This window comes from Oncorhynchus gorbuscha, linkage group LG22, assembly GCF_021184085.1.
Source record: "Oncorhynchus gorbuscha isolate QuinsamMale2020 ecotype Even-year linkage group LG22, OgorEven_v1.0, whole genome shotgun sequence".
NCBI classification, from domain to species: domain Eukaryota; kingdom Metazoa; phylum Chordata; class Actinopteri; order Salmoniformes; family Salmonidae; genus Oncorhynchus; species Oncorhynchus gorbuscha.
This window is the reverse complement of record NC_060194.1, coordinates 17,156,153-17,174,260: the sequence shown is the minus strand read 5'-3', so window position 1 is coordinate 17,174,260 and position 18,108 is coordinate 17,156,153. Positions and strand designations below refer to the sequence as shown.

The window sequence follows — 18,108 nt, the reverse complement described above, 5'->3', positions numbered from 1 at the left end:
AACAGGACACCAGATGATCAAACATGGCGCTAAAGGGGATTAAATAACTTGGTGGAGAGGACTTGTGTCTGCCCAGTCTGAGAAGGTATCTGTTGAGCAGTGGTGTAAAGTACTTAAGTAAAAAAATACTTTAAAGTAGTACTAAAGTACTTAAGTCATTTTTTTGGGGGGGGGGGGGGGTGTCTGTACATTACTTTTCACTCTATACATTTTCCCTGACAATCAAAAGTACTCATTACATTTTGAATGCTTAGCAGGACAGGAAAACAGTCAAATTCATGCACTTATCAAGAGAACACGTGGTCACCTCTAATGCCTCTGGTCTGGCAGACTCACTAAACAATCGCATCTTTTGTAAATAATGTTTGAGTGCTGGTGTGCCCCTGGCCATCTGAAAATAAAGAAAACAATAAAACTGTGCCATATACTTTGCTAAATAATTGGAATTGTACATGTTTTATACTTATTTTTTATTTTTCTCTCCAATTTTATGGTATCCAATTGGTAGTTACGGTCTCGTCTCACCGCTGCAACTGCTGTAAAGACTCGGGAGAGGCGCATGTCGAGAACCGAGCATCCTCCGAAACACAACCCAACCAAGTTTGCTTCTTGACACAATGTCCACTTAACCCGGAAGCCAGCCGCACCAATGTGTCTGAGGAAACACCGTACACCTGGCGACCGTTTCAGCGTGCAGTGCGCCCCGGCCTGCCACAGGAGTCACTAGCGCGCGACGGGACAAGGACATCCCTGTCGGCCAAACCCTCCCCTAACCCGGACGACGCTGGGCCAATTGTGTGCCGCCCCACGGGTCTCCCGGTCACGGCCAGCTGCAACAGAGCCTGGACTCGAACCCAGAATCTCTAATGGCACTGCGATTAGTGCACTATATCGGTTATAGGGTGCCATTTGGGACACAAAGAAGGGAGTCAACCATCCCCCTCCTTTACCAGTGTAACAATGGCACATTCTGCAGTGAGCTGAGCAGCGCTGAACAGCGTCCGGACGAAGCGGTAGATCTGCTTCTGCTCTGGGTTGTGTTTGTCATAGTCAGACGGCACTTCGGATTTCTGTGGGAGTCGAAGAACGTGAAGGCTTTATGAACAGAGTATAAATACAGAGTATAAAAACTACATTTAATAGAGTCGTACACGCATAAACACAGTGGGTCAATATGAACACCTGCACGGATTGCGTCGGCTATTACCGAGAGAGGGTGAAGCTTCTCGTCAAAAATGTCTTGCTGCATTCCTCCATCTGTGTACCTGAAACAGGCCACTCAGGAAAGGTAAAATGTTTGACTGAACTGTTACACTAGCTAGACAAACTCTCCATTCAAGGCATTGCTTGCTCAAAGTGATAGGGTATTCTTACCGGTTCTTTATATGGTAATATATTGCAAGGGATACACTGTAGAGAAGGAAAAACAGGTCGTGGTTGAGGCATTTGTCATAACAAGGACTTTCTGTACTGTCCCATAGGTCAACTCATGAAAATGTAACTGGGACATATACTCACCATTTGATGGTGAATTTAAGGTTGGGCTGACTGACAGTGTTGTCATCTAGGAAGATGGTGGAACAGGAGCTGTGTTTTCGTCTCCTTGATCCATGCTACGATAATGAAATAGAATTACAGATACACATATGGCTACAAATGTAAAAGCTGACTGTTAGAGGGCATATTGATACATGAAGTAAGGTTTCTACAGTAGGCTACTTCGTCAAACGGAGCACGCGATGGACATGCATGACAAATGAAGACATGAAATGCAATAATGTATCGGCTAGCTAAGGACTGTTAATCTTTGGCAATAATGTATCGGCTAGCTAAGGACTGTTAATCTTTGGCAATAATGTATCGGCTAGCTAAGGACTGTTAATCTTCGGCAATAATGTATCGGCTAGCTAAGGACTGTTAATCTTCGGCAATAATGTATCGGCTAGCTAAGGACTGTTAATCTTCGGCAATAATGTATCGGCTAGCTAAGGACTGTTAATCTTCGGCAATAATGTATCGGCTAGCTAAGGACTGTTAATCTTCGGCAATAATGTATCGGCTAGCTAAGGACTGTTAATCTTTGGCAATAATGCAGAGATTCCTTCACTCCTAACACGTTACCATGAATGATGCAAGCCGGCGCTAACTGTATTAATTAAACAGGATGTCACACGAGTTGCAACTGAATGGATCCATGGAGGACATAATGTTGTGCATTACCTTTGACTCGTCAATGTGTGTTAACTTGTAAAACAACACAAGGAATTATCATTAACATTATGAATCAGCTACAAAGACTAACTTTCCAACATCGTGTAATAACATAGATGCCTATAATTAATAAGCATTGAACACTCACATGATTGATGAAGAGGCTCTTTCTTTTTTCCCGCACTTAACAGAGATAAAAAGAGAAAGAGCGAAAAAGGCTTTGATCCTTGGTTATCAGCATTGCCCTAGAAATTACGCAAGGCAATAGAAAAAAAAAAGCATCATGGTAGATTTGCCAGCATGATCGGCAAGACATGCTGCACTGAAACAGCAAGGCTTCTTGGGGATCCTACCTGGAATATTTGCGACAAACTGGTACAGAGAGAAGCATTTCAAAGTGTGCACAAAGAGGACAATGCGGTTATTATCACATTATCAGAGCTGGTTAAATCATAAAGGCAAGTCCTAACTTCCACATAGGTCAAAATGTAACTTGACATTAATGCGTAACTATTAAAGTAAAGCATTCACTTAAGTGGAAGCTAGGATTCACCCCTAATGCTGGTTAGACACTGAGAACATGATAGACAGACTCCACTCTGCAGCTAGGGGGAAGCAGAAGCTCTCCGTGACAGGTAGTAGCCTAAGCTTATACTCACCATTCTTGCTAGGCAACTCCACTGAAAGAGAACCAAAATCCATCTACTTCATTTACCTGTCCAACTCAACAACACACAACTATCATTGGCTCTCACTTTAACACATGGGTATGTATCAAATGTCATCTTCTCTTTGATGCAGCTTCTGGACAATGGTGTATCTTAACCTGCTCTGCTGCCAGTACTGTCTTGTTACAGTATAACACAACTAAGCATGTCATATCAGTCATAAGCAGGCGTTGTTCCTAGAAAAATGTTCATATTTATCAGAGAAAAAAAAACACAGTAATAGTGTGATAGTATGAGGATCCAGAGGCTGCTGGTACTGAAACTGCTGGTAGTGAAACACCCCAGGGCAAGGCATACATTACCACAGAGATCAAAGCTGACTGTGTTCAATGGAAGCTGTGTGATCTGGGATTGTAATAGCATATTTTGTAATGTATTGTGTTAGAGGTTATGCTGTACTGCAGTTTGTATCAAGCGTCTCAGAGTAGGTGTGCTGATCTAGGATCAGGTCCCCCGTCCATGTAATTTTATTCATTATGATTAAAAAGGCAAAACATAAACCTGGGTTTATTTCTTGATCAAGTCACATGATCAGAAAAACCATTGGTCTTCCCGAAAGGCCTTAGGTAAAGTCCATGTTAAATGCACCTGTTGAGTGATTCCAAAGAGTCTGAGATTCATTGATTTATTGAGGCCAACTCACCATCCGGCTGAGATTTACTGAGGAATATAGTGCTGGCCCGAGGATGGTCAGAGGGGTTGTACTCCATGTTCAACTCTGTGAAAATAAAATCACTGTCAGTTACTGGGATGTCATTGTAAGCAATATCAACTATGGTATAAGTCCCAAATGGCACCCAATTCCCTTCATAGTGCACTGCACTTCAGGGTCCTGGTCAAAAGGAGTGCAATAAATACATTAATCAAAATGTATTTGTAAACAACAGGTGAAGACTAACAATTAAATGCTTACTTATGGGTAATTTTCCAAAACTGCACAGTTAAAATAAAAAAGTGACATGAGGAGCAACTACACTGTGAATAACAAATAACAAGCGAGCTAGCTAGCTCGCTTTTTTATAAAAAACAATTAAAGACCAGCACTGTAGGTGCGTGAGACAACTTTACCAGCATCCTAGCATACGTATCGATGAATTGTTGTGACATATGAAATACGTGCGAGTGTAATCAATGTGTAATAACTAGGTAAAAAATTGTGACGTGCGATCATATTCAGGTCCTGATTGGTCAACGAGCTTATTTGACGTGTATCTTTTTTTGACAGGCAAAAGACCCAAACGGCTATCCATAGATATCCTAGTTGAGAATGAAACACCTGAACAAATGAACAATGAAACAGCACAGGAAGTAAGTGAAAGAAATAGGTTTTTGATTATGATAATGGGGACATACGTAAATGGCAACAAAATAGCTTTTTGGTCAGTGTGGTGTGTGTGTGTGTGTGACCTTTATTTAACTAGGCAAGTCATGTAAGCCGTCACCTATCCCGGCCAAACCCGGACGACGATGGGCCAAATTGTACGTCGCCCTATGGGTCTCCCAATCACGGCCGGATGTAATACAGCCTGGATTCGAACCAGGGGCTGTAGTGACACCTCTTGCACTGAGATGCAGTGCCTTAGTTAACATATACACACATGGATGCAGTGGTCTATGTAACTGTACTAGAATGCTTAAAAAGGCAGTATTAAGCAGGTATTGCTTTTTTGTCAAGGAAAATAATCAGAATCGGCCCAAAATGTTACAACATTCTAAAACATGTCGATCTACACACAATACCCCATAATGACAAAGCAAAAAAAACAGTTTAGACATTTTTGAAATGTTGATAAAAACTTAACATATTTACATAAATAAGTATTTTGACCCTTCCTTTGCTATGAGACACAAAATTGAGCTCTGGTGCATCCTGTTTTCATTGATCATCCTTGAGATGTTTCTACAACTTGGAGTCCACCTGTGGTCAGTTAAATTGATTGGACATGATTTGGAAAAGGCACACACTTGTCTATATAAGGTCCAGACACCACAGTTGACCGTGCATGTCAGAGCAAAAACAAAGCCATGAGGTCAAAGGAATTGCCCGTAGAGCTCAGAGACAGGATTGTGTTGAGCATCGAAGGTCCCTAAGAACACAGTGACCTCAATCATTCTTAAATGGAAGTAGTTTGGACCCACCAAGACTCTCCCTAGAGCTGGCTGCCCGGCCAAACTGAGCAATCGGGGGAGAAGGGCCTTGGTTAGGGAGGTGACCAAAAACCCAATGGTCACTGACAGAGCACAAGAGTTCCTCTGTGGAGATGGGAGAATCTTCCAGAAGGACAAGCATCTCTGTAACACTCCACCAATTAGGCCTTTATGGTCGTGGCCAGACAAAGGCACAACAGACCGCTTGGAGTTTGCCAAAAGGTCCCTAAAGGACTCTGACCATGAGAAACAAGATTCTCCAGTCTGATGGAACCAAGATGGATCTCTTTGGCCTGAATGCCAAGCGTCACGTCTGGAGAAAACCAGGCACCACTCATCACCTGACCAATACCATCCCTACGGTGAAGCATGGTGGTGGCAGCATCAGGTTGTGGGGATGTTGTTCAGCGGTAGGGACTGGGAGAGTAGTCAGGATGAAGGGAAAGATGAACAGAGCAAAGTACAGAGAGATCCTTGATGAAAACCTGCTCCAGAGCACGGAGGACCTAAGACTGGAGCAAAGGTTCACATTCCAACAGGACAACGACCCTAAGCACACAGCCAAGACGACACAGGAGTGAAGGGGTCTGAATACCTTCCGAATGCACTGTAATACGCAGCTGCTACAGATCAGTCTATGTAGAGCAGTAGCAGCATGTGGTGAGTGTGAAAGTGTGTGTGTGGCATTAGTATGCATGTGTAATGAGCAAGGGTGTGTGTGTGTGTGTGTCAGTATTTGTGATTGTGTGCAGAGTCGGTGCAAGAAAGTTAGTAAAAAAATAAAATAAAAAAAAGTCAACGCAGGTAGTCTGGATAGCCATTTTATTAACTATTTTGCAGCCTTGTTTAGCAGTCTTATGGCTTGGGGGTAGAAGCTGTTCAGGGTACTGTTGGTTCCAGAGTTGGTGCACTGGTACTGCTTGCAGAGCGTCTTGGGTGGCTGGAGTAAAAATAAAAATTCTTCCTCCGACACCGCCTGGTACAGAGATCCTGGATGGCAGGGTGCTCGGCCCCAGTGATGTAATTGGCCATACTAACTACCCTCTGTAGCGCCTTTGCGGTCGGGTGCCTTGCAGTTGCCGTACAAAGCGGTGAGGCAGCCGCTGTATAAAACAATTATACAGTCAACACGCTCTCTGTGTAATGTTTTGAGAATCTGAGGGCCCATGTCAAATCTTTTCAGCCTCCTGAGAGTGATGAGACATTGTTGTGCCTTAATCACAACTGTGGGGGTGTGTGTGAAACATGTTCATTCCTTAGTGATGTGGACACCGAGGAACTTGAAGCTCTCGACCCGCTCCACTAAAGTCCCATCGATGTGAAGGGTGTGCTCGCCCTTCCGTTTACTGTCGTCCACAATCAGCTCATGTCTTGCTGACATTGAGGGCGAGGTTGTTGTCTGGCACCACACTGCCAGGTCTGACCTCCTCCCTATAGGCTGCCTCATGGGGAATAACGTGTCATTTTAAATGCAAACTAAAATAGAATCTGTCAAGTAGAACTCAGAAGTGGCAAGTTCCTCAATTTACAACATAATGTCTTGCATGAAAAAAAAACTGTTTATTTGACCCTTATTTAACTAGGCAAGTCAGTTAAGAACAAATTCTTATTTACAACGACGGCCTACCCCGGCAAAACCCGGACAACGCTGGGCCAATTGTGCGCCGCCCTACGGGATCTCAATCATGGCCGGATGTGACACGGCCTGGATTTGAACCAGGTACTGCAGTAATGCCTCTAACACTGAGATGCAGTGTCTTAGACCAATGTAAGGGTGAGATGACATTTCAAAAAGGTTACATTTATACCCTACGTTTTTCTCTCATCCGTGCATTGGCCTCATTCAGCCACAAGGACAGACTATAAACATGCCCGATTCAATATCAGGGTCAACCCAAGCCAAGCTGTACTGGCCTGGCCTGATTATACATCCACGATAGTTCCTGAAAGCGTGCTGGAAAGGACAATGTGAAAAGAAAATATCCAAGCCAGAACAGTACGGTTCGGCTCTATAGACAGGAGGCCATATGTGTTGTACACACAGTGTAAAGGCAGAGGGCAGCAGCGCACATGCTAGTGCTGAAAAGTGGCAGTGATTAAAATGCTAATTCATAGATTTCCTAGAAAACACAGGGAACAGTCACACAAGCAGCCTTAACAGTGAAGGACCACAGGTTGCAGCCTGTCCTACATAGTGCTCTGGACAAAGTAATGCACTGTGTTTGTTGCATGCTGTTCTCCCTAGTCCTCTCATCCATGTGTGTTTCTTTCCCTCAGAGACATTGGAGCATGATTCATGCTTTGTGAGTCAGAGCAAAATCTACATCACAGCCTAGGGATATGAGCTATGGGTTGGTGTGCACATGTGTACATGTACATCAAAGAGATTGTTATGCTCATATGCTATACATATGCTATGGTATCAAATCAAAAGTTTATCGGTCACGTACACAGATCTGTAGAGGTTATTGCAGGTGCATCAAAATACTGCAAAGTTGTCTAGGAGATAGAAACAGGGCGACCGCTTGTCTTTTTCAAAAGATATTGGTAGCTACCATTCACTTGGACTCTGCATCGTAAAGAAAGAAAGAAGTCTTCAGGATAAAGTGTGCAATGTGTCAAAAATATGCATTTTATACCATTGAACATGGACTCAGGTCCTCACAGTCACAATTCCTGAGGAAAAAACACCTCAACACACCTGCTGAACCAGGAAAAGGGGACTTTGTGCTCAAACTGGACTAAAGATGCTACCTTAAATAATAGAATCACATCAAACCACAAAGTTTGGCCAACTTCATACTCAAGAGTGGGACAAATCCCTCAAAGATGCTTACGTTTCTTCTTGGTCGAGAACTCATATCAATGAATAAGACATGAGGAATCCAAAGGAATGGCCAAAAGCTATCCACAGACACCAAGCCATTTCCACACCAACAATGAGAATCTAGTATCAGTTCTCTATGTCAGACAGGTAGTATGGAGCTATTGTTTCTTCATCCGATGTCATCTATTCCTTGTGAATTTGACCCTGTTCAGAGATATTAGCCACTGAATTTGTTAGGTTTTTGTAACATCCTACATCATGAAAGTGTTAGGTTCTGACCACTGCTGTTCCTGCTATTAGGTGAAAAAAGTATGAAGACACCCCCACCACCCAAATGTTAACCCTTTCACATGTGATTTCCAAATATCTCTAACGGTCACCCTAGTGGGAGCTTTTAAGAATTTATTTTGTATTTTTTACACAGGACAGTTAACCAGTGCTGTCCTCAAACCAAGGCACACAGCCTATAGATAATTAGCAGGCAATGTTAACTTTAAAATAATGATGGACTGTCGTTTCTCTTTGCTCATTTGAGCTTTTCTTGGCATAATATGGACTTGGTCTTTTACCAAATAGTGCCATCTTCTGTATACCACCCCTACCTTGTCACAACCTTGTCACAGCAAGACAGATTGGCTCAAACAAATTAAGAATAAGGAAATAAATTCCACTAATTAAAAATGGCACACCTGTTAAATAAAATGCATTCCAGGTGACTACCTCATGAAGCTGGTTGAGAATGCCAAAAGTGTGCAAAGCTGTCAAGGCAAAGGGTGGCTACTTTGAAGAATCTCAAATCTAAAATTTGTTGAACACTTTTTTGGTTACTACATGATTCAATGTGTTATTTCATAGTTTTGATGTCACTATTCTACAATGTAGAAAATAGTAAAAAATAAAGAAAATCCCTGGAATGAGTAGGTGTGTCCAAACTTGCCAAGCAAAGTGCCAATCAAAGTAAGTGCCTTATTTTCTGTATATCGTGTTGTCGTTTCTACTGTAGCATACTGTATTTGTACAGTTGAAGTTAGAAGTTTACATACACCTTAGCCAAATAGATTTAAACTCAGTTTTTCACAATTCCTGACATTTAATCCAAGGAAAAATTCACTGTCTTAGGTCAGTTAGGATCACAACTTTATTTTAAGAATGTGAAATGTCAGCATAATAGTAGAGAGAATGATTTAGTTCAGCTTTAAATTTCTTTCATCACATTCCCAGTGGGTCAGAAGTTTACATACACTCAATTCGTATTTGGTAGCATTGCCTTTAAATGATTTAACTTGGGTAAACTGTTTTGGGTAGCCTTCCACAATAAGTTGGGTGAATTTTGGCCCATTCCTCCTGATAGAGCTGGTGTAACTGAGTCAGGTTTGTAGGCTTCCTTGCTCACACACACTTTTTCAGTTCTGCCCACAAATGTTCTATGGGATTGAGGTCCCGAATACGGCAAAGAGCTGGTGGGATGGATGGAGAGACCTGGGGGTGCCGTTGATGAGGACGATGAAGTCGTTTGTCAGCAGCAGAGGGATATGACCTGGCAGAAACCCAGACAGAGAGCTTGTGGGGCTGGCTATAGGCCAACTGACCAGGAGGGATGGGCCAGAGCTGAGAAAGTGAGTTACATTCGAACCAAATGGGTCTGAGACGAAGACTAGGGATTAGCTCAAGGAGCTAATGCAAATCTTCAGGTGTCAGGCAAAGTTACTTGACCATCTCAGGCTTCATTTCATGTTATTGTGGGTGAGAAGCAACAGCACATTACAATACTTCTGGCTGGAAACCAACCAGGGCCAACTAAAAATGGACTGACAGTGTAGATTAGTCTTGCATAAAACACGGCCATTTCGTAGATTTCAAACACTTATGCAACATAAACCCAGATTGTCTGAAATGGCATTCTATGCAATGTACAGTGCACTACTTTTGACCAGGGCCAATAGGGCTAAGGTCAACAATAGCACACCAAATAGGGAACAGGGTCTCATTTCGGACACAGCCTCAGTATAACACTGCGGGAGGATTCCACAAATTCAGAAATTAGGACCAGGAGGTATTTTGAGGGTGAGGTCACTTGAACACAATTAGCCTTTCGTGGGGGGTCAGGCATTCCACAACAAATACACTGCAGTTCTGAAGCATGGACAAGGTACCAACAGAGGTCTATTTTCTGTACAGCAAAGCTGTTAATACAGAATCAATTTGCCTAGATACTGTAAGATTCTATACGTAATCCATGAACGATCATTCACGCCTAATTTCCCCCTTTCAAACATGAACTCACTTTGCAGTACAGTGGGTTCCATCCCAAATGGAAGTAGTGCACTAATTTTAACCAGAACCCTAGGTGCCATTTGGGACACATAGCAATGTAGATTCATTGGCATCATCCCTGACAGCATGCAGACAGGAAGGATATGAGAGCGCAGCCTTTTAATCCATGCTTGCAGGGATGCCCTGCCCACTCATCCTGCAGGAGGAACTACCACAGAGCACACTACCAGAGGGAGGGGGGAAATTCCACATGAACAGAATGATGCGGAGACTCAGATTTGTGTATGTCAAACAAAAACCAATGATTACAAAGTTAAAAACAAACCATACAACTATGCACAAGGACAACGTTTAACAATTTCCACATTTAATAATTTGATTTTTTATAGCACTTTCGAATTAACTTAAGGCACACCTGTTAATTGAAATGTATTCCAGGTTACTACCTCATGGTGCTGGTTGAGAGAATGCCAAGAGTGAGCAAAGCGGTCATCAAGTAGAAGGAAAAAAGCAGGTACAACTATTTTGCTAAAATAATTACATTTTATGGTTGTGGAAGGCATATATATATATATTTTTTTCAGGTTAGGTATAGTTTACTAAGCTCGGAATTCATTAGTTAATTGCTGACTGCAGTGGATTTGACCTTTAACTGTACAACAAAGCTTATTTAGAAAAATATTTAATATCGAGTATCATTACACATTTTTCATTTGATTATTATTATTTTTTAGATGTGAGTTTTAGGCCATATCACCCAGCCCTACTACTAACAAAGACACAACACATAACATAACCAGAACCAGAGTACAGAAACCTCCACAGCAATATCCTTGTAAGGCTGTCATACTGCTATCTGCCAAGACTACCTTCAATCAAGTCCACATCGCTCTGCCACTCCAGATCCATTTGCAAATGACCGGTTGTTAAATACTGGTCTGCAAAGGACCAGAAACACAGCCCTGAATATGAAACGTCCCAGTGATGGATGAGGCAGTCAGTGAATCACACCCACACCAAATCCCCTTATAGTGCATTTAATATGTCCAGTATGTTCTCACAAACCAGACATTTTCTGCACACACACACACACCTATTCCCTATATGGTATACTGCTTTTAACCAGGGCCCATTTGGCTTATGCCCATAAGATTCTGGTCAAAAGTAGTGCTCTTTATAGGGAATAGTGTGACATTTGGGACGCACTAGCAGGCTGTAGACAAGACTGGACTTTTCTGGTGCCAGGTAGAACATGATATTTGGATTCCTGCATGCATGCCTGTGAGTGAGTGTTCAATGCAAGGACCAATGAGAAAGATGTATACACACACAATGACTGACAGGGGGTGCTGTTTTGAAGCCACCACGCCTCCATCTTGGAAGCTGTTGAAAAGGCATTTATTAACGTCTACATTTTTATTCATTTTTACGTTTATTTTATTACAGACCCAATGCAGGGATGGGCATCTGGCGGCTCCCTCTTCTATAGGCCAACGGATGTATTTTTCAGTCAGGGTCCCTCAACTTACTGTTAAAAAGTTAGAATAGTAGAATACATAAAAAGGTGCAATTTCGAAATTTGGTTGTGCATCAGATGTTTCTCTTGTGATGTCAGTCAATGAGTCACTCCATTAGCTCATGTCAGATTATTATTTTCAGATTGTTAAATTAGTCTAGCCAGCTTTCTTTCCATGGACCCTTCATGTCCGGTAGTCATTTATTGTAGTCATTGTGCTCTTTAGAGTTTTCAAGTTGAGTCAATTAACTCATGATATTCCTGGATTACTCATTATATTAATGAAGTCCTATTTAACAAATACCAGTCAGTTTGAAAACGCTTAAGGGTACAAAACAGTACATATCTGACTGTGTTGGCATAATCACTTCATATCCAATCAATTATTGACTATACAAAATAAACATTTATCACAAAAGTTGTGCACCGGGCCTTTACAACCCCTGTATTAGCGGATGGATAGAAGCCGCCTGCAGTGCCAATATTATACATGTTTTCACAAAAGTAGTGCACTGGGCCTTTTACAACCCATATTAGTGGATCGATACAGCCGTCTGCAGCACAGGGGGAAAATTTTTGATCCCCAAAAAATGTTGTACTACGTGCCAGGGCGAACAACTGTAAAAGCATCATGAATTTCTTTAATTGCTTTCATGGTGAAATACAGTGAGTGTACATTAAGGACACCTACTCTTTCCATTACATAAACTGACCAGGTGAATCCAGGTAAAAGCTACGATCCCTTATTGAGGTCACTTGTTAAATCCACTTCAAATCAATCAGTGTAGATGAAGGGGAGGAGACCGGTTAAAGAAGGATTGTTAAGCCTTGAGAAATGGATTGTCTACGTGTGCCATTCAGAGGCTGAATGAGCAAGACAAAAGATTGAATGCCTATGAACAGGGTATGGTAGTAGGTTCCAGGCACACCGGTTTGTGTCAAGGACTGCAACGCTGATGGGGTTTTCCACGCTCAACAGTTTCCTGTGTGTATCAAGAACGGTCCACCACCAAAAGGACATCCACCACTTGTGTGTTGGATTTTTTATTTTTTATTTTTTAATTGGCCCTGATAGTGTTAACAAATTAGCCCATGTTAATCCTTAAAACAAGTATTGTGACATATTGAAATGGGTTGGCTTGAACCGTATGTTTCAACTGGTTTCAGTAATCCGTTTTCTTTCTGTGCAATATCTAGGATAAACATGGGAGAGCTGGGCTTGAAAGGAAAGTGCTTTAAGTGAGTCATTTACCCGGTGTTCTCTTTGATGTTCCAAGCATTCATAAAAACACATGTACAGTGACCAAAGCTTACGGTTTACTGTTAACCTGGTTTGTTTACAGGGATTTTTCGGTCATTGAAATCCCTGGGCGGGCCGCCTAAGCATTTCTTCTGGTTGCATTCCATCTCCTGCCGTTGTGCCCTTGATCAAGGCACTTGACCCCATACAAAGTAGATTAACTGCACTGTTAAGCTACTGTATGTGGTCAATCCTCCATCGGCAGAGCTGCTGGGTGTGCAGGCTTTTGATGCAACCTGGAAACACACCCAAGCTTGCTTATCAAGGTCCTGTTGAGCAGCTGATATTTAGGGTACAATGTGGTGTATTAGAACGGGGCTCAGACAAAAGCCTGCACACCTAGTAACTCTCCTGGAGGATGGTGGACCACCCTTGATATAAAATATTGCAACATTACAACCAAATAGGCCTACTTTTATGTCTTTATACAATTATTCCCTCATTCAATGAATCAGGGATAAAATGGATATGGTAGGCTATTTCAAAGCAAGGTAGCTAACGAAGACATGTTTCTCTCTTAATCTTAAGGCTAAAATGGTAATGTTTCAGGGGAGGTCTAGGCACAGCATGGAAGTCATTTGTTAATTTGTCAATTCTTCTACTATTTTTAACGTTGGTCAGAATTACATGGCTAGCCTAGTGTTTAAAGAGTGAATGCCTTTAAAAAGCAGCGAATCCTGGCCTAGGTGGCATCGATATTAGTCAACACCCAGTCAAAACCCATTATTCTAGTGTTAAAAATGAATACAAAGTATAAATAGGAGAACTATGGTCAAAGTCAGTCATGTCTAAAACAGGGTAAATGCAGGTTTGGTTTTGCACTTGAGAAATACAGCACCAAACACCATAGTTCGATGTAAAATTGCGCAACTAAAAACTTCCTCTGCAAAAACGTCAAAACTCAAGAAATCTGTAATTATCTTAGATTCATTCTGAGGATTTTGAGAAAGTGAAATAGGCTTCCGTGTCTACAGTGTCTAATGGTGACAAACATCATTAACCAAATGCGGAATCGGTCAGGAAACACTTAGACTGAAATCAAATGCTTATCTTATGAGCAACAGAAAAACATGTGCCAACCGGCGCTTTCAGGGGCTTTTTAATAGAGGGGAATCCCAGCTTTCCAATAATGGTGTCAGATTTATTTCTCAACAGTGCCGGTGGAAAGGCGACAGCGAGTCAACACCATTAATGCTTAGAGCTCATTTGTTAACTAGTGAGGTAGTATGGCTATATAGTTAAGTCTATAATTATTTTATAGGCTACCTGCTGCTGAAATGTCCCCCTACCCTCAGGCAACACCACTGGCACACACACGCAGATGATGCACATGCAGAGAGGCCTAATTCTGATCATGGTTGATAAGACATTTTTAAGTGATTGATAATATATTTAAAAAGCCATGCCTTTTCCAGGATTTTCATGACCATAAGAACCCTCATTTGACAACTTCAGGCTGGCGCACTCTCAATCTGCACACAACAGATTCAGACTAGTGAAAAATCCCACTCTCCATTGCTAGTCAATGCAGATCCCACCTTCATTCCGCTTTGATCAATCTTTTTACGCTGTGTGTGAATCTGGGACAGTGATAGACCACTGTTTTTTTAGAGGAGCTGGTACGCAATTCCCCCAAAATTGTAGGTGCCAGTACAGCACTCAGGACAGCTCTCTGGCCCAAGTCAAGCACTGCCTGTAGGTCCAACAATGAAAATTTTAAAAAGAAAAAAAAGTTATAAAAATTGCTCAGAAACCTTAGGGGGCCAAATTCGTTCCGCAAGCCACCAGTTGCGAAACCCTGTTATAGAACATGTATTTGAGACTGAACTTCAGCACACGTATCAGAAGTCAACTGATAAGAATGGAATAGTAAAATGGAATAGTGCCAAAGCCAGCACTGCTGATACTGAATATCTAGCTCAGCAGGTAAACTTTAGAAAAGAGTCAGAGACGGCATCCCAATTGGCACACTATTCCTTCATTTTCAAAAGTAGTGCACTGTGGAGGAAATAGGGTACCATTTGAGGATGCAGCCTGTGCAAGAGGAGATGGCTATTGGCTAGTAGCCAGTAGTGCCGTTTTCTGATCAGCTTCATGAATTGACAATAGGGCTCCTAAAAAACACACACACACACACACACACACACACACACACACACACACACACACACACACACACACACACACACACACACACACACACACACACACACACACACACACACATCACAGTCACATGGTTGTTCAGAAACCCTGGAGGCCTGTGGGTGACTGGGCAGGCAAGGAGGGAGGGGTCTAAGGAGGATGGTCACAGTAGCAAACTTATTTTTCACCAGCTCTTGTCTGTTGACATATGGAATTGGCCATTTTGATTTTACGCATCTTCAGACTAAACAATAGGGATCGAATGGATTTAATGAGTCATTACAGCAACACATTTTGATTGGAGCCATTGCCAAAACAAATGTTGTCAGTGTGATAATATTGCCATTAAGATAAATGGGAGGTTGATAGAGCAGTCAATTATAACATAAATAGCTGCCGTTTAATGCATGTAAAGCTTTAACATCTGATCTGCAACAGGTCTTAAGTGTGAGGCAATGATAGAACATCCCTCAAGAAATAACACATTTGCTTCCACTGCCCTCTGTGTGAACAGTTCCCTTTCAGATCACATTACAAGGGAAGTCCTAAGAATGGTATAGTATGGTGACGTCAGCATGAGTATTTAGTTACTGACATTATTGTGTGTGGATCTCACTATATATTTCGGACTCTTACTTGATGTAAACTACTTTGCACATTAATGCATCTTTGTGTCAACTGTCAACAGAATCACACTTTATAAACTCCCAACCCGAAGCAAGACACATAAATGTCAGAAGAGAGAAATAACAAAAACAGCTACCACTCCCAAACTCCCGTCTGTAGCATCCATCCTGTCACTTAGCAAACACCCCCCTGCGCCCCAAATGGCACCCTATCCCCTATATAGTGCACTACTTTTAAACAGGGCCCATAGGACTTTGGTCAAAAGTAGTGCACTATATAAGGGTAGGGTACCATTTGGGATGTAGACCCCATCATCCAATCCCCTAGTACCATTTCAACAGACACACCATTGTTGGACTACAAATGCTGACTGTAAGAGTGTGGTGGATGGGTCCAGTTAAAGCCCTGAGCTACTGAGCTCTGTCTGGTAAAGAAAGGGTCCCAAATGGCACCCCATTCAATATAGTGCACTGCAATAGGGAATAGGGTGCCTTTGGGACACAAACTGCTCAGCTGTGGCATAATTTGAGGAATCCTCTGTCCAGAAGAATACAGCAGAAACACCATGAGCTCAACAAATCAACAAGAGGTGAGACAACTTGAGCTGACGGGGCTGGACTGAGGCCAACGCAACCTCAGTCAGTCCTATATCGGACAGGGGAGCCCAAGGCGTCAGATTCACACACAAGCACACATAATAAAATGTCAGAGGGGGAACACCAGTGTGTTCTCAGGCAAAGCCACAGTGCATATGAAGAGGCATTCATTCCTAGCCACCACATTAAGTTCTCATATGGTATATTCTGTGTTCCAAAATTGCAAATCCCTCATCCACTTGAGTGCCTGTGTATAGAGACACAGTAAATGAAAACATCTGTACTATAGACCAGACCTAGCCACATCATATTTAGCTTATGTTGATTGACAACTAAAATATGCCAAACACTATTTAGTCCACTGTATTAGACTAAGCAGAGGTGATTTGATGATGTTGAAAGTTGAAAGAGCGCAGGCAGCTCCTATTCTCCTTCTACCTGCTCTCCGTGGTTCAAAATTAAGTTGTTTAGTAGTCCGAAAATACCAGAAACATTAACTTGCTTGACCATGCTGTAGGTCATGTAACGGTTTGTTACATGTAGTATGCTTTGGCGACTTCCCCAGACAAGAGGTTGCTCTCTGGTATTGTGATGAAACAAGTGGGGTTGAATTTAATCTGCCACTGTCTTCTTATGGTCTCTGCCTTCAGGTCTATATATCACAGTGGCAAGACATATGAACTAGCAGGTTATAAAGCAGGGGTATTCCACTCTTACCCTACGAGGTCTGGAGCCTGCTGGTTTTCTGTTCTGCCTGATCATTGCACCAACCTGGTGTGGCAGGTCTAAATCAATCCCTGCTGAGAGGAGGAACAATGAAACAAAGCAGTAGAACTGGCTTTGGAGGTTCAGAGTGGAGTTTGTGGGTTATCGAGCAAATACTATTATCACAACAAAAAGGTTCTCATTCGGGTTGCACATTTTGGGGAATATTCAGGAGGTGGAAACTTTCCGTGGGAAATAATGGGAATACATATTAATACCATTTAAATGTAAGTTTTTTTTGCATTGGACATATTAACCATATGGAGAAAAACAACCCTTTTACCTTATCATAAGTAGACAATTGCATATGATTAAATCCTTCCAATAGAAAAAAACTAAACTATTTAGTTACGAATTGAACTTTAATTAAATGAGTTGACTCTTCACATGGGATGATTTTACTGAACAACAAAAGGGAATATTGAATGATCCACAATGATCCATCGCATCTCCCAAAAAATGTTTTCAACATACATCTGTAAAATGATTGTCTAGAAACTAAAGCTTTGGTTGTCTTCCATGACTTCTCCCTGGACCTCCTCAATGTCAACCCCTTGTACGTCAGACTGAGGCCTCATCTTCACTGTCACTTTCCAACCTTGTTGAGGATGGCTCGTTGTCAGGCTCAAAAACTCTCATATTTGCCCGGATTGCCACCAATTTCTCAACCGTTGTATTGGTCAGCCTGTTGCATGCTTTGGTGTGCGTGTTCCTAAACAAGGACCAGTTGCGCTCTGAGGTGGCTGATGTTGGTGGGATTTGGAGAATGATCCTCCGGGGAAAGAGCCTCAGATCTACAAAGTCCCTTCCATCAGGTGGCTGATGAAACATGTTGGCATGACTGCCATATTGCATCTCCATCCTAAAGCCCTTGCTTGGAAGTGTACTTCGCCAGACTGCCAAGAATCTTGCCCTCATCCAGGTCAAGGTGGCGAGACACGGTAGTGATGACACCATAGGCCTCGTTGATC

At 42.2% G+C, this 18,108-nt stretch overlaps 1 protein-coding gene across 7 annotated transcripts in view; it reads right to left on the bottom strand.

Annotated features, from left to right (window-relative positions):
- LOC124009531 (cyclin-Y-like) overlaps positions 1–18,108 on the bottom strand; it is a 49,897-nt gene that overhangs the window by 7,330 nt on the left and 24,459 nt on the right. For 3 of the 7 annotated variants that reach the window (XR_006834304.1, XM_046321398.1, XM_046321393.1), the window contains exons 2-9: positions 3,583–3,657; positions 2,871–2,891; positions 2,360–2,394; positions 2,221–2,244; positions 1,519–1,613; positions 1,375–1,410; positions 1,208–1,265; positions 951–1,070 (exon numbers count right to left, since the gene is read on the bottom strand). Coding sequence is in view for 6 of the 7 variants with exons in the window: in XM_046321393.1 (XP_046177349.1) it covers positions 951–1,070; positions 1,208–1,265; positions 1,375–1,410; positions 1,519–1,613; positions 2,221–2,244; positions 2,360–2,394; positions 2,871–2,891; positions 3,583–3,657 (464 nt within the window). In the remaining variant the exon portion in view is untranslated. The remainder of the gene's footprint in view (positions 1–950; positions 1,071–1,207; positions 1,266–1,374; positions 1,411–1,518; positions 1,614–2,220; positions 2,245–2,359; positions 2,395–2,870; positions 2,892–3,582; positions 3,658–18,108) is intronic. The other 4 variants (XM_046321399.1, XM_046321395.1, XM_046321396.1 and 1 more) reach the window with 3 other exon arrangements.